Raw genomic sequence first — 24,435 nt, 5'->3', positions numbered from 1 at the left:
TCATCCCCCACCCGAAGACGATATGTTTTTAAAAAAGCTTTAACTATGTTGGTATAAAGATATTTTCTCAACAAAAGCTGAGTTTAGGATTCAACGGTTAGTAAAATTAAAAAAAATCTAATAAATCATTTTCGATGAAAACCATTGCAAATTGTATATTATAGTTTGTATATTGAATGAGAATATTAAATATATACATCGCTGTGTACATTTGCTATGACATTACAGTATATTTGTCAAGGTTTAATTTTTTGTTAGTATGTTTTTTTTTTTAATGTTTATATATTTAATGCACGTTATTTTGTGCATATTCTCTTATTTACTGACGTATTTAAATACATTATAGTCAAATAGATAAAAAATAAATATTAACTGTGACAAATTATACCGCTTTTGAAGGTCAAATGAAACAAAAACAAATTATCAAACATTTGACAGTTTTTAATTTTTCTTACTTTTATAAATTAATTAATTATTACTTGTTTTTCCTGAATCAAACATTTCATTAATTAATAATATTTATTTTTTATAAGAATCACTTTTTGTACACTTTTAAATACCTTAAGATAATTATCTGATCTCAGAATAACAAGGTAATTTAAAAAAAAAAACGGAAAAATTAACGCTTATATATTACAACTGCTTATTATAATTGCAAACAACGCCTAAATACAAATAATTTTACTGCCTTATTATCACTACAACTCTTACAATTTGCTGCATTTTCGCATTTATAAATAATATTTATAAAAGTATTCGATAATTATAGACAAATAATAACATCATAATTAATATATTATAGTAACAGCTGTTTATTCCTAAATATTATTTCGACATGTGCAAATATAAAAACCCTCACTGATCATTTGTCTATTTCTCGATGTACTGTAAAACTGAAATTAAAAAATATATTTATTCCAAAGAGACCCTCAGGAAAAGTAATAAAAAAGTTATTTTATCTGTTCTTTGTTCAGTAGAACTACTGTGGTTTCCGGTCAAAAAATTGTGACAAGTGGTTTTCACAGGTCTCTTTTGAAAGTAACTTAACACCATTCTGGAAGATTAGCAGAGACCGAAACAAACAGTAGTCTGTTATGATACCAGGTCCCCAGGCTATACGGCAGTTGTATTAAAACCTCCCAGACAAGTTTTCTTCATTTCTGACGTGTCGTTAAAGATTATGCAGTCTGGGGTTGTCAGCGTGGTATATTACACCCTTTCTGTTCACCAGTTCAGGACGTTTATTTTGATTTTTTGTTACAGTCGCGCTAATTGTCGACAGTGCAGGTCTGAGTCTACCCTAGCCTGGTAGCAGCAGCTCGGGAATGCAAGATGCCCTTCTAATTCCACCAAACGCACAGCATAACCTTCCTGGGCGTCAGTGTGGACTTTGCCGCAGACCGTGGAGCTTCTCCTCGCTTCGACCATGATCTTTCTCGCACATTGTTGCCGTAGATTGTCTATGTCACTTTTCACCTACCTCGATCAACCGTTTCAGAAACGGATCGAATTCGATACGTTTCAGTAGAAATTCACAGAAAAAATTATAAATAATTAATTTTTCTGATTCAGATCATGTGGCACACAAACGCCGAGCTTCTTTTTGTAACCGGCTTTCTTAAAACAGTTTAACGCTGTTTGGTGATGAATGTTTAGGTCAGTAACGATTCATGACTGCTTATATGCTGGCCTTCCACGATTTTGGTCGAAATACGCTACGCTGTCTCGTGCGCAAAAGGTTCAATACTTTTTAAACTACCTATTATTTTGGTGTTTTCCTTTTAACTATTTCCAAAAAATGGATTAAGGATGGATATCTTAATTCGTATAATTCACATTTTGTTGTACAATAAAGGTAACAGCTAAAATTCAATTCTTAAAAGAATTCTCACTATAATTTAAAAAAATTAACGTTTCACTTTAAACCATTCCTAATAGGACAAATCAGAATAAGCATAATTATTTGATTTCTATGGATATTCCTAACAAGCACCTTTTCTATTGTGTTATATTGTGTTCACAGCACTATTTCTATTGATTTTCGAAGTGTCAGGAAAATCACGACGTGATTTTCCTAACACTTCGAAAATCATCTTATTTTGCGATGACGAGTTTAAACTAACCCGTTACAATCGGATAATACTAACTTTATCTCTACACTCTTTTAAAAATATTTTGCTTTATTATCTAAATGAGATAATATAATATATTTTTTTATAATATATTTTTTCTATAATATATTTTCAATTTTTTTCCAATCTATTTCAGAAATTTTTTTAAAAACTTCATTATACAATTTAACACCTCAAAATACCTTTAACTATTTTTCGTACCAATCTCCAAGCTAATGAGTGTTAAATACTAATATTGTTGTTTATATACTTATAAACTATTGTTGAACTGATATTGTTGATTGTTTATATATTTTTTGTTTTAATTAATCCAATTTTAAGGTGTTGTATAATTTTTTGGAGATTTTTTTAATATGTAAATATTCTAATTGAGGAACTCTATTATTTTTCTCGAATAGAGGAACCCTATGAATAGCAATGGATAAAACTATGGCTACGATTAAACCTATGGATAAGACTTATTAGAGAAACAAAAAAGGATTTTTTATTTACAAATAATAAATTTATAAAAGAAATAAGATTAGAAATCAAAGTAATAACAGATACAATATAGAATAGATACAATGTAGATACAATATACAATATAGAAATTGTATAGGTACGGTACAGGTATAGATTGTAAAAATAGAATTTATTTATTATACGTCGACATGAATTGCATCTTCTTCTTTAAACTGGTAAATCTTTCCCTGTTTCACAGTAAATATTCAATCTATTTTTCTTTCTTTTAATACTTCCCACATTTTCCAATTTCATACTCACAGAAGCTCTCTAGTTTGTTTTCCATGAGCACTACAGCTATATAAAATTATTCATAACACAACTTTACATTTAAATTTTACAGCTTTAATCTGATAAATGTTATTATCTAAGTATTTTACTGTAGGGCAGTTATTTAAGAGGTACTGTAGATCATTTTCGAAAACTAGCTGTAAAAAATATTAAATGACTGTCATTTTGGTTAGAGTTTTTGTATCCCAATATTTGTAGGTCAGTTTGTTTTTCAATACATTTTAAAATGGTATATAACAATCCTAATCTTTATACTTAGAATTTTTTAGTTGCTCACTCCATAAGACCCCTTGGGGCAGGCTTTTGATGATCTGATATCAAAAAATAGATCGCGTAGAAGTAAAATCATGTAGATCATGATCACGTGGATCATGTAGAGGCATTTAGTAAATTTAATTTTTCTCTGGCAGAAAAATGTTTTTCTAGCTGTTTTAACTCAAACTGTAGCAGGATATTTTTAGACATAAGGTCTTCATTAATAAATAAACACAATTTTTCTTTTGCTATTGTCTTTTAATGTTATTTATGGGTTCTCTCATTTTCATTTTTTTAGCTATCTAGTTGCATATCAATGATCTTTCAAGAAAGTACATATGAATTTTGGAACCTCACAATTTAAAAAATAACTTTTTTTTTACATACACTTCATATAAAGTGTGATTACCTAACAAACATTATTTCATTTTTATATTACTTTTTAAAATAATGGAAAAATAAAGAGTAGATGACAAATACTTTTCCAGGATCCTATATAAATCTTGAAGGAAATAGGCCAGTAAATAGATACACACATAATCAAAAACAGAACAACATTATATATATGTAACAAATTATTACATATTATCTTCTGTAATAAAACCTCATTAGGGATCTAATTGGTTCACTACTATCCATTAATAAACTGAATATATTTATATATATATGTATGGCGTAAAAAAAATATTGAAGTTGTTTTCTTTTTAATACAACTGTTGACATTGCCCACTGCCTTGGCTTTGTATCATATTAAATAACTTATTTTGATTTCTGCTTAAATAATATAAACATTTTATGAAAACAGTTGTTAATTTCTTCTTAAATTCCTTCAGTTTATGCACTGCAGTAATGAATTATTTAATTTTCATACTTCATATTAAATATTCTACTTTCTATTTCTATAGATATACTGACATAAATTACTGTTCTTCTAAAATATAGAGTTTATTAGACACTGTTTATTTATTTTATTGAATTTATGTATCTGTTTACTTTTTTTATTTGTTTCTATTTATTAGTTGTTTTTTTATTCTGTTTATGATAATTTTTTAGATTGAATTTTCATATCTATGACATTATGTTTTAAAAATCTTAATGTTTTAAAAAATCAACCACAGTGACTTTATTTTAACGTGAAAATGTTTTCAAATTTACCGATGTATGAAATAGATTTTGCTCTAAATAAAATTTCTTTAGAGATTGCTGCAGAGAATGCTAAGTAAGAGTTGTGGTATCATTCGATATAGTGCTAATATTTAAACTGGATTGTAAAAGAACTTTTATTTTTTGTTATGTGTTTGAAAAGTATGAATAATTTAGATTGTGTTTGTTCTTTCAAAATATTCTTCTTATATAGTTTTTGTAGGTTCATCTATTTCAAGTTGATCAAGTTGGTGTCCTTGATCAGATACAAATTTTCCATGTTCTTGACGTTCAGGCATGTATGACTTGTTTCTATCAGATAGATTGCAAAAATGGATTCAGTGATGAAATGAAATACTGTTATGAGTTTTTGTGTATTGTTATAAATACTGGTCCTGCTTGTCCTATATAGAACTTATTACTTGTAAGCAGTCAAGTTTGTGCCAGCGTCCGTGATAGCATCTTGGTCTTTCATCTGGAGGTCTCAGGTTCAAATCCTATCAGGAGTGGCATTTTTGTGCTGTTTACAAAAATTTTCATTTTATCTCATTTTCCAAAGCAGTACCTAATGATGGTCCCAGAGGCTTAACAAAAAACTCAAACATACCAAGTTTGTACACACCAGGTAAATCAAATTTGCCGAACTGTTTATTTGAGTTAGTGTAATAATATGAGTGTTATTTATTTTTTGTTCTGAAATCTGTATAAGAGTTTATTTATTGATGTACGCATAATCTATCAGTGTTAGTGGTTGACTGAACTACTTAGTTAGTAACTATTAGTAAAGAATATTATAATTCAGAATGACGCTAAAACAACTTGTATGACTTGTTATTCCCCACAGGTATTATAACTTTATAAACTAACTACTACACAAACTATATTATTAATGAAAGCAATACAAGACTTAAATGAACCTTTAATTACAAGCTTACTGATTGGTAATGATTTTTTTTTTTTACTCAGAGCTTAGGCACATATTACATACCACCACAATAGTTTGGTCATATTCTAAACACTTTTTTATATATATGCTACAGTTTTTCTCTTTTTTTCATTAATATTGTCAAAGTAACTTTACAATGAAAAAGTTACTTAATGGTAAAAATATTGGACAAGACTTTCTTTTAAACTAAAATATTGTGAACTAAATAAAACAATTTCTAAAAAAAAAAATTAAATTAAAAAATATTATAAGTTATTAAAAATGAATTGTTAATTATGTTCTCAGAGCTTTAATGCAGTGATGGAATCATTTGATTCAGTAGTAAGATTGAGTGATTTTGAGGTTAAAGGTTAGAGAGGATACTGTATTAAAAAACGTTTTATGTTGGATAAATGCAGGTGAATGAAGGTCTTCACCGATTAAATGAAAGTTAGTATGCATTCTTCAATGAAGATGCAATCACTTTTTGTTGTGAAAGTTTACTAGTATAATATTCTCTTGCATTTTGTAGGTTATGAGAAATTTTTATAAGTTGATTTTAATCAATTATTCTAGTACCATATATGTAATTTTTTTTACATTAGGTCACCATAAAAATGTGTATAGAGTTTTTGATATTATTTATGAAAAAGTAGTGAACTGAATTCTTTTCTGATATTTTAGATATTCTGAAATATTTATGTTATCTACTGTTTATAGACTACTTAGAAATTTAAGACATGACCCAAAAGATTTTTAACCTGAAGTTTATTGTAAATATGCTTGTCATTAATGCCCTTCCTTCATCCCTTTCCTTTCCATACACTATTGTTTCCTTTATGATACTTTAATTATTTGATAATTCTTATTATCTAAATTGTATAAGAATCTTCGTTTTTACTTTAGGATACAGTCTAATGAATTATTACATTAATAAATGTAGATTTAATTTTTGCTAATCTTTTCCAGAATTAATTTTATATATTTAATCCAGAAATATGACAACTTTTCATTAATTTCTTTTGTATATTCTATTTAGCTAAATTCATTGCTTTATTTCTGATGTAATGCAGTGTAATAACATTACTTTTATTTTAATGAGTTATGCTTTGACTAAGAGCAGTTATGTAACATTATAAAACATTGGATTTATTCAAAATGATCTGTAACTAAATTAAACTTACTCTTGAATTAATAATACTAGTAAACTTGCTAATTAAATAGATTCAATTAAGACATATATTCTTCAAAAAAAATAATAAATTGTAGCTTTTGTAAAACCTGATAATGCAAAATCATGGAGTATGTTTGAAAAAATTTGTTCATAACCTCAAATTAGAACTGTAAAGTTGTTTCCTTCTATCAGTAACTATTTGAAATATTTGTAGAGTAGTGGCCTTATGTTTGAGCGGTAAATTATGATAACTTAAAAACAGGAAATTTTATCCTGGATTGTATAGACAAATTCCATCACTTTAAATCATACAAAGTAACCTGGTTATTTTTGTTAGTCTGAATTAACATACATCATCATTGGCACATTTTAAAACCTTTAATATAACCTAAAATAGTAAGATTATAACTAAAAATGTAAGGCTTAATTGTATCTATGAAATGTCTGATTTGTAATGTATATAACGTATACATTTATATTTTACAAAGGTTTGCAACTCTCCTTGAAATTCAAAATATGTTATAATCATATTATTTACTCTACAATTTTGTAATTATATATACATTTATTCATACATGTAAGCGAATATTATTTGTGTTTGAGTAGCATAATTAAATATGAATTTTTTCATTACAGATTCTTTCTTAGATTACAGATATGATAAACTTTTTTTACTGTTTTAACTACTAACTGCTATTTTTAACCACTTGTACATTTTTTTTCAGGATCGAGCACGTAATCAATCCGAAAGATTTTCAACGACAACAACTCTTACTATCAATGTTAAAGATGATGATGATCAAGATCCGTCATTTATATATCAAGGCTGCGTGCTATTGGATGGATCTTGTATCAACCCTGAATATCATGCCACGGTATTTATTATTTTTAATTTATCTGTAGATACATTTAAAAAATATTTATTGCTATAAAATTAAGTTTGTGATAACTGCTACTCCTCAAAATGATATTTGTCCTCATTTCCAAAACATATCAGTGAGGACATCATTCTTTTGCAATAATACATTTTAAAATCCTCCATTCTTCATCTTCATTACTTTCATATACTTTCATTACTTTTATATATTGTGTTGCTGTCATAAAGAACTACACTTCATAGATATACAGAATTGTATTTATAATTATTAAACCTAAATCTGGACCTAGCTGATTTTGTTTTTCAAGAAATTTCTCTTGATTAAGGCCAATCTGAAATTCTGGTATATAAATATATATATTTTTTTTTAATCCTGCAGTTTGATGTATTATTAATAAGTATTATAATTTACTTATGATTAATTAATGTGACATATTCTCCTATAATAATCCTTAAAAACAAAAATTAAAACCAATTCACTTACTATGTGGATGTGCTTCTAAAACGTTATTTAAGAGTTATAATTCAAAAGTCCTGCAACACCATTTATGTAAGAGCCATGCAATAACCCAGAAAAGATATTTTGAAAGCACATTTCCATGTATTTATAAAAATAACCTTTTTTAAAAAATTATACTATTATGTTGATTAATGAATTTAATATTTAGTTCACATTAAGCATTCTTTTTATCCCAGTAAATTATTCATACTGTTGTTTTTCCATAGAATCCATACCATTAATTTCTACAATCAAGCAATTATATCACTAATAAATTTCAACATCTTTAATATCTTTTTTTTTGTTAACTTCAATACAAAGTGGAGAGCATCTCTGTCTTTCACTTGGAAGTCTCTGTGTTTCAATCCTGGTAAGGCTTGGCATTCTTCATATGCTACAAATTTCATATTTAAAAATCATATATGTATTGTAGAATTAATGTACGAATGAGTAAATATTTCTTCTTCTAAGAAGCAATAGATTTTAGTAAATAAAATCCTACACTGAAGTGTAGGATTTTATTACTAAAATCTATTATATATAAGATATATATTTACTAATCTAATCTAACTTTTTACATTAATGTAAAAAGTTTAGAGAATTTTTCTTTAATTATAAAAATATACATTTGATTTTAAGTCTTTTTTTCTTTTTGCAAGCTCTGCTGACTTTTGTCAATCTGTAACAGATGTCTTTCATTCATCCTTTTGAAATTTAACTACTGAAATAACAAATTTTTGATAAATTTTAATGTATGATTCTTCTATTTTAATATAAAACTCCACTTTTACTACATTAATTGCTGATCTAATTACCTTTGACTAAAGCTTTTACCTAATATTTTTGTCATTATTAAATAAATATTATTACAAAATATTTTTTTATTGTGACTTTTGAAGATGCTTCAATATTCTTTAATGAAAGAATAATAAAATGAAAGAAATAATTCCTTCCTTATTAAGAATTGGAATTTGAGATACTGTAATATATATATATATATATATTAGCTAATATTGTTTATATATATATATATATATATACATATATAAATGTGTTATTTTAATTTCATACGGGCAGGAAATATTTATATATACATATATATATTATTAATATTTATATATACAATTTATATATACATATAAATGTGTTATTTTAATTTCATAAGTACCATACGGGCAGGAAATCCCTTTACTCTGAAATAAAAACAGTTTAATCGGGCTCTACTGCTGCCAGTTGTCAATCGCTGATATCGGCATTATCGGCATTGCTGCTGGAATAGATGGGGAGGATAAACCGAGTGAGGGATAGTCTGGTGTGTTCATTCGTGATGCGACGACTTACTCGTAGTCGAGTAAGGAACAATGGTGGATATGAGTGCGTTCACTATCGAAGAGCGTTTGTTAGCTTGTGTGTGGGTCCACGAACGTCCACACACAGGTAAAACATTGGAGAACACTATTAATGACTTCTTTGTGCGATTTGGAAAAGCGTCATCACGGTAAACGTTACTGACATGGGAGAAGTAGGCTTCTGCAATAAGAAGTGTTCTTGATACGCCAAGCAGTTGGAGTCGAACTGAGACGTTTGCTGCTGTGAAGGCATCGATTCAACGATCACCGATGAAATCAATATGCAAACGTTCTGCAGATTTTATTATTTCAAGATCGAAAATGCGAGACCATATGCGGAAGGATTAGAAGGTTAAATGTTTTAATCCAGCAACAATTAATGAGTTGAGTGACAATGACCTTGATCGACGTCTTTATGCACGTCAGTTATTGCTTGCTTGTACGCTTTTTGAAAGCAAACGATAAAAAGAACGTCATGTTCTTACACGAGTGTGCGATTTATTAAAGCTCTTGTAATTGAAATACTTTTTCCTTGACAAAAGAGAGTCTACACTTTTTTGAAGAAATCAAACCCTATCCGCCTCATGTTATGATTTGGCTGAGATGACAGCTGAACATCTCCTTAGTCTTTACTTTTTCGATGGCGCACTTAATCAACACAGTTATCTGAGAATGATCGACGACTGGAGGCTGCTTTCAGAATTAACGGCAAAAGAGATTACTGACATCATTACTTTTCAGCAAGCGATGCTCCAGCGCATTTTGTTTGAATATCCGCAGACGCCTCAATGAAATTTTTCCGAATTGCTAGATCGGACGATGGTCAGAAGAGTCACTGCATTGCCTTCGCCAGTAAGAAGCCCTAACCTCACCACACCTGGCAATGCAATTTTTGTAAAAGAAGAAATCCAAAAAAGCAAAATGTCAACAACAAGCAGCTCCAAGATACTGTTCAATTAGCATTTGGAATGATCACCCTGATATGCTGTTTTGGATGAACAACTGGACATGGAAGTGCATACAGCTATGTTTTGAACGTGGTGGAATCCACACAGACATTTTAGATCCATAGAAGGTAAGGTGCACCTATCCTAATGTTTCATAACTTGCGTAAAGGGACTTCCCACCCACCCTGATATTAATTAAGCAAACTGCCAAACCCATAAAAAAATTGTTTTAATAAGTTACTTAGATTTAGTACATTTTTAAGTACCTTAGTTATATAGTTTATTTAGAACAAGCACAATTAGTAAATTGGAAAAACTGCAATATTTATAAATACTTAACTGAGTTTTGATTTAGCCATTTTTTAACGTAATTTTTTTTACTTTTAATAAAACTATCAATTTTCTATAACAAATTGAACCAAAATTATTTTTATACTTATATAATGATTAAATTTGACAAAGTTTTAAAAACCTTTATAAAAACTAAAATAAATTTGGTTTATTTATTCTAAAAATTAATAACTTTGTGTAATTTTGACTGCCAAATATCAGACAAAGGTATAATGTTACTGGTTTTTGTGTATGTATATATTTTTAAGTTGGTGTTAACCAGGTTTTCCCTCTGAGTGGAAGGTAATACTTTGTGTAATGATTGTTTCTCACAGAAAGTAGTGCATTAATTTGTTGCTCTTCTCTACTTATAGCAGTCTTTCTTATGAATTTTACTCACGCAAAACATCCAAAGTAAAAATGACACTAATTAGATTTGCCCTCCCTGAAAATAATGATCTTCATTATAGAGCCAATCCCTGTAGTGAAGCAAGTAAAAATGTCATTTTTAGGACTGAATAATACTTATATTTTAGTGGTCTTAACACGCTTTTGTGCAACAGTATATTTGACTCAATAAAGAAGGCAGTGGGAAATCACTTCATTTCTTACTTTCGTTAGTATATCAGGAATGGGCTGCTTGTTATTTGTAGAACTAGCTATGCCATTTTTGGAAGCGACTCTCATGACAATTCTCATACAGCCATTGTTGTTACAACCAACATAAATACATGATGGAAAATTTGTAAACTATAAATAAAATACTTCCTGTAGCTGTTATACTGTCTGGGTAATTTCTTTATTTATTAGAACATGTATAATATTAAAATAGTAAAACCAATGCAATTAATAAAATTATTTTGTACTTATCCGTACAGGTATCAAGTGGAGTTCTGGCAGGTATACTGGCTATATCACCAGAAAAAATCCAAGCAGTTGATATGGATTCTATTAATGCACCTATATCATACAGTTTTTTGTCTGGTAGTCCTTCATCATTCAGGGAATATTTTGAAATCAATCCATCAACAGGTGCTGTAAGGCAAATTAAACCAGTTGATACAACAGTAGCAAAAAAATTTGAGATTGTTGTTAAGGTATGCTATAAAAAACTGGTTGAGGATATAAGGAATTATATTTTATTTATTATTGATAATTAATATTGATAATTTTTTACTTGTTCACTTATTTTACTTTTCAACCAAGTTTGTTTTTTACTTTATTTATTTAATTGACAGAAGTATTATAAGGATATTGTGAAATCATAATTTATTACATTCTTTATTTATTAGTAACATTTTCTCTTAAGTTATAGTAGAATTAATAAGTTGTTATGGAGTTAAATAAAATTTTATCTTAACGTTCTATGAATTATCCACTCCAAATTATTTAAGTATTCATTTGAATAGTACTTTTTTTTTTGTCTTCAGTCATTTGACTGGTTGATGCAGCTCTCCAAGATTCCCTATCTAGTGCTAGTCGTTTCATTTCATTATACCCTCTACATCCTACATCCCTAACAATTTGTTTTACATATTCCAAACGTGGCCTGCCTACACAATTTTTTCCTTCTACCTGTCCTTCCAATATTAAAGCGACTATTCCAGGATGCCTTAGTACGTGGCCTATAAGTCTGTTTCTTCTTTTAACTATATTTTTCCAAATGCTTCTTTCTTCATCTATTTGCCGCAATACCTCTTCATTTGTCACTTTATCCACCCCATCTGATTTTTAACATTCTCCTATAGCACCACATTTCAAAAGCTTCTAATCTTTTCTTCTCAGAAAATCCGATTGTCCAAGTTTCACTTCCATATAAAGCGACACTCCAAACATACACTTTCAAAAATCTTTTCCTGACATTTAAATTAATTTTTGATGTAAAGAAATTATATTTCTTACTGAAGGCTCGTTTAGCTTGTGCTATTCGGCATTTTATATCGCTCCTGCTTCATCCATCTTTAGTAATTTTACTTCCCAAATAACAAAATTCTTCTACCTCCATAATCTTTTCTCCTCCTATTTTCACATTCAGTGGCCCATCTTTGTTATTTCTAATACATTTCATTACTTTTGTTTTGTTCTTGTTTATTTTCATGCGATAATTCTTGCGTAGGACTTCATCTATGCCGTTCATTGTTTCTTCTAAATCCTTTTTACTCTCGGCTAGAATTACTATATCATCAGCAAATCGTAGCATCTTTATCTTTTCACCTTGTACTGTTACTCCGAATCTAAATTGTTCTTTAACATCATTAACTGCTAGTTCCATGTTCCAAGATTAAAAAGTAACGGAGATAGAGAACATCCTTGTCGGACTCCCTTTCTTATTACGGCTTCTTTCTTATGTTCTTCAATTGTTACTGTTGCTTTTTGGTTCCTGTACATTATAGCAATTGTTCTTCTATCTCTGTATTTGAACCCTAATTTTTTTTTCCTGAAACCAAATTGGTCTTCTCCTAACACTTCTTCCACTCTCCTCTCAATTCTTCTGTATAGAATTCTAGTTAATATTTTTGATGCATGACTAGTTAAACTAATTGTTCTGTATTCTTCACATTTATCTGCCCCTGCTTTCTTTGGTATCATGACTATAACACTTTTTTTGAAGTCTGACGGAAATTCCCCTTTTTCATAAATATTACACACCAGTTTTTGTGTAATCTATCAATCGCTTTCTCACCTGCACTGCACAGTAATTCTACAGGTATTCCGTCTATTCCAGGAGCCTTTCTACCATTTAAATCTTTTAATGCTCTCTTAAATTCAGATCTCAGTATTCTTTCTCCCATTTCATCCTCCTCAACTTCCTCTTCTTCCTCTATAACACCATTTTCTAATTCATTCCCTCCGTATAACTCTTCAATATATTCCCATCTATCGACTTTACCTTTCGTATTATATGTTGGTGTACCATCTTTGTTTAACACATTATTAGATTTTAATTTATGTACCCCAAAATTTTCCTTAACTTTCCTGTATGCTCCGTCTATTTTACAAATGTTCATTTCTCTTTCCATTTCTGAACACTTTTCTTTAATCCACTCTTCTTTCACCAGTTTGCACTTCCTGTTTATAGCATTTCTTAATTGCCGATAGTTCCTTTTACTTTCTTCATCACTAGCATTCTTATATTTTCTATGTTCATCCATCAGCTGCAATATATCGTCTGAAACCCAAGGTTTTCTACCAGTTCTCTTTATTCCACCTAAGTTTGCTTCTGCTGATTTAAGAATTTCCTTTTTAACATTCTCCCATTCTTCTTCTACATTTTCTACCTTATCTTTTTTACTCAGACCTCTTGCGATGTCCTCCTCAAAAATCTTCTTTACCTCCTCTTCCTCAAGCTTCTCTAAATTCCACTGATTCATCTGACACCTTTTCTTCAGGTTTTTAAACCCCAATCTACATTTCATTATCACCAAATTATGGTCGCTATCAATGTCTGCTCCAGGGTAAGTTTTGCAGTTAACAAGTTGATTTCTAAATCTATGCTTAACCATGATAGCAAAGGAATATTTGAATAGTACAGAAAAATTAATTTATTGCACTGTATGTGGTTGTTTTCATGGTATGATGTTTATCGAAGATTCTTCCACTTACTAGCATAGGATAAGGTGATGACTAATTTTAATTTTAAATGACTGAGCATAAATATGGTTGATTAAAATTTATAAATCAAAATTTGTGTGGATTATTGGGATTATATTGAACAGAAACCCAGTAATCTGAAATTGATGAGACTGGATGGTCCATATCAGCAAAACGTATAAATTAACCAAAAATTACTTTCAATAACCTAGATTTTTTTTTACATTTATTGTATTTCTTTTGTTATTGTGCTTTGTTTATGATTGGTTTCCTACATTCTTTGAAACCATAAGTAAATCAATTGACCAATTATAACGTGAATGAAGACTCCTCATTCAATAAAAAAAAAGAATAATATATGTTACTACTCAAGAATAACCCGTAATGAAATTTACCAACACAACAAGAGATATCAAAACAAATAAAAATAATAGATTACTAAAATTAAAAAGTAATAAGAGATTTCATAACAAGCGAGACAATAAGTAAGATAAGATAAAAGTAAGATAAAGATAAGTTAGATATCATTAATAGATAATACAACTGAATACAAGTAGTAATACTTAATGTACACATTCAAGTCAAACAATTTCAAATGATAGTTGGAATTCTCGCCTTACTCATCACCACATAAATGTCATATAACCAATTGTAACATAAAATTTTAAGATAATATATATAATAGAAGCCACTCTATCAAAAATAATTGACATCATAGTTGTCATCCCAGTCTATGGATTTGATATCCTGTCTTCATATATCACCCAGGTGTAAGATATGGAGCTTTTTTGGTCATCTAATATCTGCACTATTGTCCAACAGATTCACCACTTGATGGTTCACATGTATATTTAGTCTAAATATGTAGCTTGTGCTTACCCTCTTGATTTACTCTGGGATCCTTAGATATTTGTGGATCTCATTGTTCCTTACGAACCATAGCACCTATGTTATGATCCTAAGTACTTTGTTTTTGAATCGCTGGATGACCTCAAAGTAGCTGTTACAAGTTCTTCCCCATAACTATATATCATAATTTCATACTGGTTTCAGGAATATCTTGTATCTTGTATAGCAGTAATTTATTTGACAGTGATAAATGAGATTTCCTACCCAACAATCTCATTTCCTAACTAATAGAAAATGATATTTCCTATCCACACAAATCTAGCATTTAATTGCTTCCTCTTTTCTTTTTATGATCCCTCCAGATCATTTGACAATCTAGATGCAAACCCAAGTATTGTACAGACTTCCTATCAGGCATATAAGTATTATCCAGATGGACTCAAGGGCAATCACCTTTTCTCTTCATAAACATTACATGATTTGACATATCAGGATTAACTTCTATTTTCCATTTACATAGCCGTACATTGATAAGATCGAACACAGACTGCAGTTTATCTGAGGCAAGAACTGCATCCCCATCAACTACCAAGATTGCTGTGTCATCCACAAAGGATGCAACTGTGACATAATATGGACTGAGAAGGTCTGCAGTGAAGATCTAATATAGAATTGGACCCAAAACTGAACCTTATGGAACCTCGACTTGAGTGTCGATATAGTTAGATAATTATTATTTCTGGTTATACTTAACTTGTGAAAAATTTTTATCTTGGTCGCTATGTAGCACTAAATAAAATTGTTGAGATAGGCTTGAGTTTACCTTATAAAGAAGACCACATAGCCAAACTTTGTCAATGACTTGTTGCATATTTAAGAAAGCTGCTGAACAATATTCCTTCCTTTCCAGACATTTATAGATACCATTCTGAGAGTTTGCGCAATGGTTGAATGGCTGCTTCTACAGCAAGCAACATATATAATTCTACCAGTGATTAAATCAAATACTGGAGTCTTTTTTAATTCTTCATTCTTTAAAATTCATCCAGTACAATAAAATTCCTCCAATATCTACATTGAAGTGGGCTCATTGGGAGGCATAGTTATTTTATTTAAACTTATAATCTTATTTATATTATTTAAAGATTTACAAATTTTAAATACCAATAACAGTTAGATTACAATACAGTTGTGTAAACAATCAAAACAAAAATTATAAGTTTACTTTCATTTGATTAATGTGATCCTAAAAGTATACCAGTGAAACACTTTCAAAGAAATAAATGAGTTACTTTCAGAAAATGCACTATCCATTTTCGTGATTTGCCTGAGTAACTTCCAATAATAATTAAATTGGATGAACAGCATACAAAAGATGTTTTCATATTTTTGATTTTCTTCAAAATCATTATTAAAAATTTCATCCAATCAACCCTGGCCAGTCCACATTTGTGGAAATACAAATCATCAAAGACTGAATTAATATTAAATTTGGATAAATTTCATAAAAACTCAGTAAATATTTGTTTATAAATTTATAAGTACTTGCAAAAATTACCATATAACTTACAAGTAGTAGTAGCAGTAAAATTATATATAACTAGATCTAATAAAAATTATTATGCCTACATATATTACTGTATAAAGTATAATCTCATAGTTGGGGCTTCCTCAAAAATTTAGAATCAGTTTTTAGTTACAAAAATGGGCTGTCAAATTTTTCCTAGCAAACATATGTAAGTATCGTGTAGACACATTTAGAAAATGAAATATGTTAACGTATCTTGTTTTTATGAATTTGCAATGTTTGCTAAAAGAATAGTTATTTATTCTTGAAAAATAATAATACCCATCTTTACCATACCATTCTATGGAACTGTTTTTATAAAAATCAGCACAATACCTCAGTTTACAAGAGCAAGCCTTATTATTCTACCACAGTCATTTTAAATAAATTGCTGAGCCATTTGAAAAACTTTTCCACCAATTTATCAAAAAAGCAAAAGTTTTTTTTACGAAAACAATATTTAAAAATTAAAAATTAATAATTAACAACAAACACAATTTATCTACATCCCATTAAGAAATATAAAAATAAGTGCTCAATACAAATATAAGTGCTCAAATTAGCTTTCAATGGCAGCTTCAGAATACTGAACTATTTTGTAATATTTTTTTAAATTTAACATATTGCCTTTACATTATTTCATGTGTTTCTATTTAAATAATTCATATGCCTTGATTCATATCTACTTTTTGGTCTTATAATTTAGGTGTTATTTATTTTTATATTATATAATAATGAAGTGATTTATATAATATATTATTTATTATGTTCCAATCAGAATAAAGATTTATTTATCTGTTGAATTTAATTATGTTTATTTTTTGCTATGACTTTATTTTGTAGATACTAGCAAAACAGAATTTACATATAATATTATTTTATTTCTATTTTAATGCAAAACATTACAGACAGTGAAAAATGTATATGCATGATTCACTTTTAAAATTATGAAGTTACAATAAAATAAAATTTCTTTTCTATAGGCTGTACACTAATTTATGCAGTTTATATGGAAATAGTGAAAATACATATTAAATTAAAAAAAACCTTGTATTGTTAAGATAGAAATATAAGAAGATAACATTTTTTATGCGATGATTCACTCAGTTAGTCACTCACATTTCAATGTGGATGTGTGAATAAAAAATATTGTGCACCTTCATTCATAAAGAATATTTTAAATTAAGTTATCATTGTTATGGTAAAATTTAAAATGTGATTAGCTATGCTTCTAGTGATATAAATGCTTCTAATCTGTTAACTTATACAACTGTAAATAGAAATTAACATGATAATGGATCAAAGAAATTAAAAGTCATTTTTATTTTTGTTAAATAATAAATTAAAAATAAAAAAGTATTCAATTAAATTAAGCACCAGCATTGATAGTTGAAGGTGTACATTTTAAAATTAAACATTGTTTGGAGGACAAGTGTTTGATTTACAACTTTTTTTATTTCAGGCTGAGGAAGTCTCAGAAGCAAAAAGATTTGCAACTGCCAAATTATTTATTACTGTTAAACCAGTGGACAGTAATCCTCCTCAACTGACTGCATCAGCTGGAGAAGGTTACGTTGATGAAAATGCACCTATCGGAACCAAAGTTATTGACATTAATGGAAATCCTATATCACTTTCTGTTTCTGATGCAGACTTGGTAAATTATAAAACTTTCATGACTGATTTATGTAATTAATCTCTTATATTCAACATGTTATATAGAAAACTCTCCTTACTCATTTATTTGTTAGACCATTGTTTGCACCGCTTTCTTGATTCACAAATGCAAAATATCATATTTGTACTTTGAATTAGTGAGAAAAACTGCACTGCATGTAAAAGAGATTCTTTAATTACACCACATTGATAGTGTGATTGAAGTGTGAAAGTAATTTATTCAAATATTATCATAACAAGCCAAGTCCACTCGTATGAATCGCAGAATAATATTAATTTCACTCACATCCTTTCTTTCAAATGAGCAAATCTATTATGTTAAGGCTTACAATGTTTTTGTTTTTCCAGGTCAGTTAATTGAAATTATTTCTGTCTGAATAAACCACAATTGAAATTTTTATAACACATTTAGTAATATTTTTTATCCTTGTTAAATATACAGTATTTTTTGCAGTTAGGTTTTTAATTTTATTACAGGTGTTTGTTTTTTTGTAAAAAGAGCCCAACAAAGTGTAGTATTTATATAGATGAATCCAAAGCTCTTATTTGCAGTAGTAGCAATTTTGTACACAATTCTGTTTACATTTTTTAGAAAGATAGTCTTATAAAAGAATGGTACATTTGCTTTTATTGTGTGTATACAAATAAATATGTTTCTATTGTAATTGTACACTAAGGATTTGTCAAAATAATAACAGTATTTGTCAAGTAAAGTCAATTTTTATTTATACAGTATACAGTAAACCTTAATTATCTGAAAATAATTATTCAGAATATCTTGATTGTCAGAACCATTTAAAGTGTCAGAGTATTTTAAATAGATGCATTCTTTATTTATTATTTTACAAAACTCCAGAATTTCATTTCTTTCATAGTTAGGTTGATTTTTAATTTCTAGTTGGCATCTTGTTACAAATTAATGAAATAAAATGAATTTGATTTAATAATATTTTTTCAAAGTTGGAAAATTTTGTTTTTTTTTGTATTTACTCATCAAGAAATTAAAGACATTAATTGTAGACTCATTAGTTTCAGGCAAATGTTTATTTATAAGCATAAGCTCTTATATCACAGTAGCACATTGAATCTGTTCATCCCTTGTTCAAAAATATGTTGAGAAATATGAGTAACATATTCTGTTCACTGTTTTATAGGCCATTTCTCTTCAACATTGATCTTATTATAAAGATATTTTAAATTTAATAATAATACATACATTAAAAATGATTCCAAATAAAATTTTTATGTTCTACTTTTCACATTTATTATATATAAGTTGGCTAAAAATTATATTTCCAGATTATCCAGGATTTATTCATTTGAGCCATATTTGGTCCTATCTGCTCTGGATAAATGAAATTATACTTTATAAAAAATGCTACTATAACATTATATTCATTACAAACTGCACAATAATTACAAATTTAATACATCTTTCATATGCATTATATGTTATTTTTTTCAGTATTAATTTTGTGTACTGTATTTATTTACATTTTAATCATTTAAAAAGTTACACATACTTGCTATGAGTACTATGTTAACTGATGTGTTATTTGTTGGTCATTATTTGATCTTAATCTTAATATTGTTAGATAATATGTCTACTACTTGTAACAAAGTAGGAATGTGGTATGGCACAAGAAACATTAGTGGTTCTCAAAGTGTGCACCTCAATGCCCTGGGGAGCTACAACTTCCTCATCAGGTGCCACAAAATATTACACAAGTTTCATAATTTTATTTGCATTTTTAATTCAATGTCACAGGACACAACATCTAGGAAAGCGAAAAATCACATATTATATGGTCTAATATGTGTTTTATTTATTTTTATCTAATACTTTGCAAATGATTATTTGCTATTTCCAATTTGTACTTGTTAGAATTTATTGTAAGATGCCTTGGGTAAATCTGGATTTAGCAACAGCCACCGAGAATCAAAAAAGCTTGAAAATCATTGTATTATATTATTTGTTTTAAGATTAGCAAATACAAGATTTAATTGACAGAAACAACAGACATGAAGTGTATTGCAGTACCACATACCCACCTATGTTTTTGAATTCAAGGTTCAGTAATAATGTATCTGTTATAACACAAAAATAAGATAAATTAGTATTAATTACAAAAAAAAATTAAGAGTTTGTAGTGCACATGATCTTAAACATTAAGCAAAATGAGGACTACTTATTATCTGACAGTAATCAGTTTTTCATACAGCAGTCAGCACACTATGGAGCAGGAATGTACTGATTTAAAGGTTGAAGGAAAGAGTATAAACAGTAGTTAGTTAGTCATAGGTTAAACTATGTCTATAAATGGTAGGCTAATTTTGATTAAAAAAAAATTGACATATTTTATTGGAATCTACCAATGTTTTATAACAATAAATCATGAATCTTAGATAAAATATGATCTTAAATAAAAATAAAGTAGGCTTAATTAATAACTTTGTTGGTTAGTTTACTATTAATGATAATCTTTTAAAGAGGCTGGAAAAAAAAAAATCATTGCCATATATTATCTCCCAAAAGTGATCTATAAAAATTAAATAAAAAGTATGTATACATAGATAATGTTATAAATATTAATTTGTTTTAACAGGGCCCAGATGATCCAAAACCAATATACACATTTGAACTAACCACTAGTTTTTTTTCGATTGACAAAGAAGGACGCCTTGTTGTTGCTGAAGAAAATTTGGATAGAGATCCTCCTAGTCCAGGAAAATTTCGTTTTCAGGTAAATGTTACCTAAATAAAACATATTATTACAATTTTAAAGTTAAATATCTTTTATAGTATTAATTTTTAAATTTACTCAATACATGAACAGAACTGGATTTAATTAACCTTAGATGTTTTGAGTCAAAAAACATGATGCATAACCTTTTTCCTACAATTTTTGAAAAGAAGATATTATTATTTTTGTAATTATTGAATAGTTACAACAAAAAAAAATATTATTTAAAAAAAATATGAATTAATTTTAAAACTAATATTCATAAATAATATTTATCAGCTCACTTGGGAATACTTTAACTTATGTAACGTTAAATAAATTAATCTCTTAAGAAATAAAATAGCCTAAATTTTCATATGGTCCCAGTATGAAGTTAAATAATAATAAACTAATAAGATAAATTTACATTAATCTAATGTATATATATATATATATATATATATTTGTATAATATATATATATATGTATAATATATGTATACCTACATAAGATGGTTGTAGTAACCAAACGTATAACTCATGTTAGATTACTATGATTTAACCTAAAGGGTTGGTCTAATGGTGAACTTGTCATCACAAATCAGCTGATTTCAAAGTCAAAAGTTCAAATCCTGGTAAAAGCAGTTACTTTTATACAGATTTGAATACTAGATCGTGGAACCGGTGTTCTTTGGTGATTGGGTTTCAGTTAACCACACATCTCAGGAATGATCGAACTGAGACTGTACAAGACTGCACTTCATTCACACCTATCATCCTCATTCATCCTGTGAAGTAATACCCTAGGTGATTCCGGAGGCTAAACTGGAAAAAAAATTATTACTATGATTTATTGATGAATGGCTATAATCTTTTTGGTATGACCTATGGGTCACTTTTAACCTTCTCAAAAATAACCAATATCCATGCCAGACTTTCAGACAAACTAAACCACAGTGAAGTGATTTCCTCTTGCCTTTTTACTCAACCAAATATACTGTTATATATGAGCTTTCCAAGCTCACTAAAATCCAAGTATAATCAATCCAGATGATTACAAATGATAACTTCACATTATTCACCACAATGACTGGCTGTATAGTATATTACTCTCAAAAAAAGTATTTTGACTTGTTCATTTTGTAGCTCAGATGCTTTGTACAGACTTAAAACTGCGGCAAGTGTTGTAAAGCAATAAATTAATGAAATTATCTCTTTTTCTTTTGTGTAGCTATTAGCTTCACACTAGTAGTAGCAGTAGTGCTAAAATTTATTTTTTAAATTTCCTGGAAACTGTTAGAAAAGATATTTCAAATAAAAATTCACAGAAATAAAGAACATAAAGTTAAATAAAGTATCTTGTTCTCGCACAAACAGTAAGCAATCCCCACATGATGACATAACATGTAATTTGTATACAATATAAGGAAATAACACCACTCATCCACATATTCACATGGTTGTTAGACTTATATATTATAAATAAAAGTTAAAATTAAATTACTGAAATATTAATAGATATAATTTAAAAAATTAGAATTATGAAAAGAAAATTAATAAATTAGATAATTAATAAAGTAAAACATGTTAAACATGTCAAAATTTCAATTGATCCAAAATTTTCCATTAGTTTTGTAAAACTTCCATGTGTAGAACATTTGACTTTGTGCTAAACTTTATTTTTCTTTTTAATTACTTGCCATCCTGTTGCCCAGATCCATGTGGCCTGTGCATAAATCCATGTTTGGCTTTATAAATATAATTGCATGGTATAGAGCATATCTAGTGGTGAAAAAGTTAATAAATAATGCTTGTTAAATTAACTAGAAAATCTTTAACTAAAATTTTAACAAATTAAATTCTTTAGTAAATTGTTTGATTGATTATATAAAAATTTTTATTTTGGATTTTTTCTTTATTGGAATAATGTATGATATTTAAAAATTGTAAATTAATGTTCTTGCTGTTTAAGTAAATAAACATACCTATGTATGTTTATTTTGAAAGTTCAGATGAAAAAATGAGATCAGCTCCTAACAGAAGTCCAGGTATTGAAGCAATTAAATGTATTCAACCTGTTGGCTTTGTTTACTAATTCACATTAAAGAAATAATAAAAACATTAGTAGTAAAATATGTTAAAAGATTGGTTCCAATATCTTTTAGAAATATAAGAGATTAAACACATAAATAAAGATTAACCTTGAGAAATCACACATTCAGTATGTAAATTAACTTCTTATCATTTTATTTTGATATCATACCTATTTGTTCATTATCAGCCGTTGATGACTTATGGAATATGAAACTGATCATTTATGCTTATATTACATTTTTCTTAAACATTTTTTAAATAATATGTCTAACTACTTTCTTGACTGCTCTTTTTTTAAATTTGCCATTGGGAGAAATGTAAGTATATTTACTTCTATAATCTTGCATTAGATTTTACACTCAGCAAATTTTGAGAACTTATTTAACACATTGACAGCTTCATGCTGACATGTTAGTTCTAGTATCTTCTTCTGTTGTCACTTTTCATTTATGTTGTCATAAGAGTTTAAATTTATTTGATAATATTTATTTAGTTAATTTCTTCCTATAAGGATTATTTATAAACTTAAATTCAGTCAGTATTTCATTCTTTGAGAACATTTTTAATGGAATTTTTTGGAGGAAAATTTTGAATTGTAATTGAGTGTTTAGAATGTGTAAGCATAAGCTCATCTATATCTTGTCTTTGTCTACAAAATTTCCATCATAATATTTGGCCAAAATTTTTGCCAAGATTTCTGTAGGTAGTCCTTATATCCAAAACATAGCAGCTGGAAAATTTTTGAGCTTTCTGATTGTTATCAAACAAAGTTATAGATTGAAAATTGTGGCTATGTGTTCCAGACTAAAAGGTTTGATGAACCTCTGGGTACTGGACCATTAGATTTGTTTACTATATATTATTTATACTAAATGTTTAATCATTTTGTATTATGAAAATCTTTATTTACTTACATGTATCTTTAATACTGTTATTTTAGATTGTAGCTCGAGAAAAGACTGGAACTGCTGCAAGTGCTCCTTTAACGCTGACAGTTGTACTAAATGATGTTAATGACAATGCACCAAAAATTCCAATGATTCCACCTCTTTCAGTTCAAGCTGGAGAGACCCGTAGAGAAATTGTACAAGTTGTTGCTACAGATAATGATCTTGGACCAAATGCTGAAATCACATATAGTATTTATCATGTTTCAAACAATGGAAGAACAAAATTTAAAATTGATCCAAAAACTGGGATTATTGAAACAATTGGTAAACTGAATGCTGGAGAACAATACAGTATAACAGTGCAGGTAATAATAATTTTTTTTTTTTATTTACTGTTTCCATTTAAGAGTAATAAAAAGGATTTTCACGATTTAAGTTCTACTTCAAGTTATAAATAATATAAATTAATGATGATGATGATGATTCATATGACTGCTTAGTTTTCACCTAATTAGATAGTACAATGAAAGTTTTGTTTTAATTCATTTTAAACATGTAGTTCATGCATCTGAAATTATAATTTTTTTTAACATATTGTCCAGTGAATTACAGTCAGTTATTA

At 28.2% G+C, this 24,435-nt stretch overlaps 1 protein-coding gene across 2 annotated transcripts in view; it reads left to right on the top strand.

The window, feature by feature from the left end:
- Cad99C (cadherin 99C) overlaps positions 1–24,435 on the top strand; it is a 985,647-nt gene that overhangs the window by 916,901 nt on the left and 44,311 nt on the right. For both annotated transcript variants that reach the window (XM_075357741.1, XM_075357746.1), the window contains 5 exons: positions 7,147–7,296; positions 11,302–11,520; positions 17,893–18,087; positions 20,714–20,851; positions 23,864–24,178. In XM_075357741.1, the coding sequence (XP_075213856.1) occupies positions 7,147–7,296; positions 11,302–11,520; positions 17,893–18,087; positions 20,714–20,851; positions 23,864–24,178 (1,017 nt within the window). The remainder of the gene's footprint in view (positions 1–7,146; positions 7,297–11,301; positions 11,521–17,892; positions 18,088–20,713; positions 20,852–23,863; positions 24,179–24,435) is intronic.

This window comes from Lycorma delicatula, chromosome 1, assembly GCF_047948215.1.
Source record: "Lycorma delicatula isolate Av1 chromosome 1, ASM4794821v1, whole genome shotgun sequence".
NCBI classification, from domain to species: domain Eukaryota; kingdom Metazoa; phylum Arthropoda; class Insecta; order Hemiptera; family Fulgoridae; genus Lycorma; species Lycorma delicatula.
This window is presented reverse-complemented; position numbering and strand designations above follow the sequence as displayed.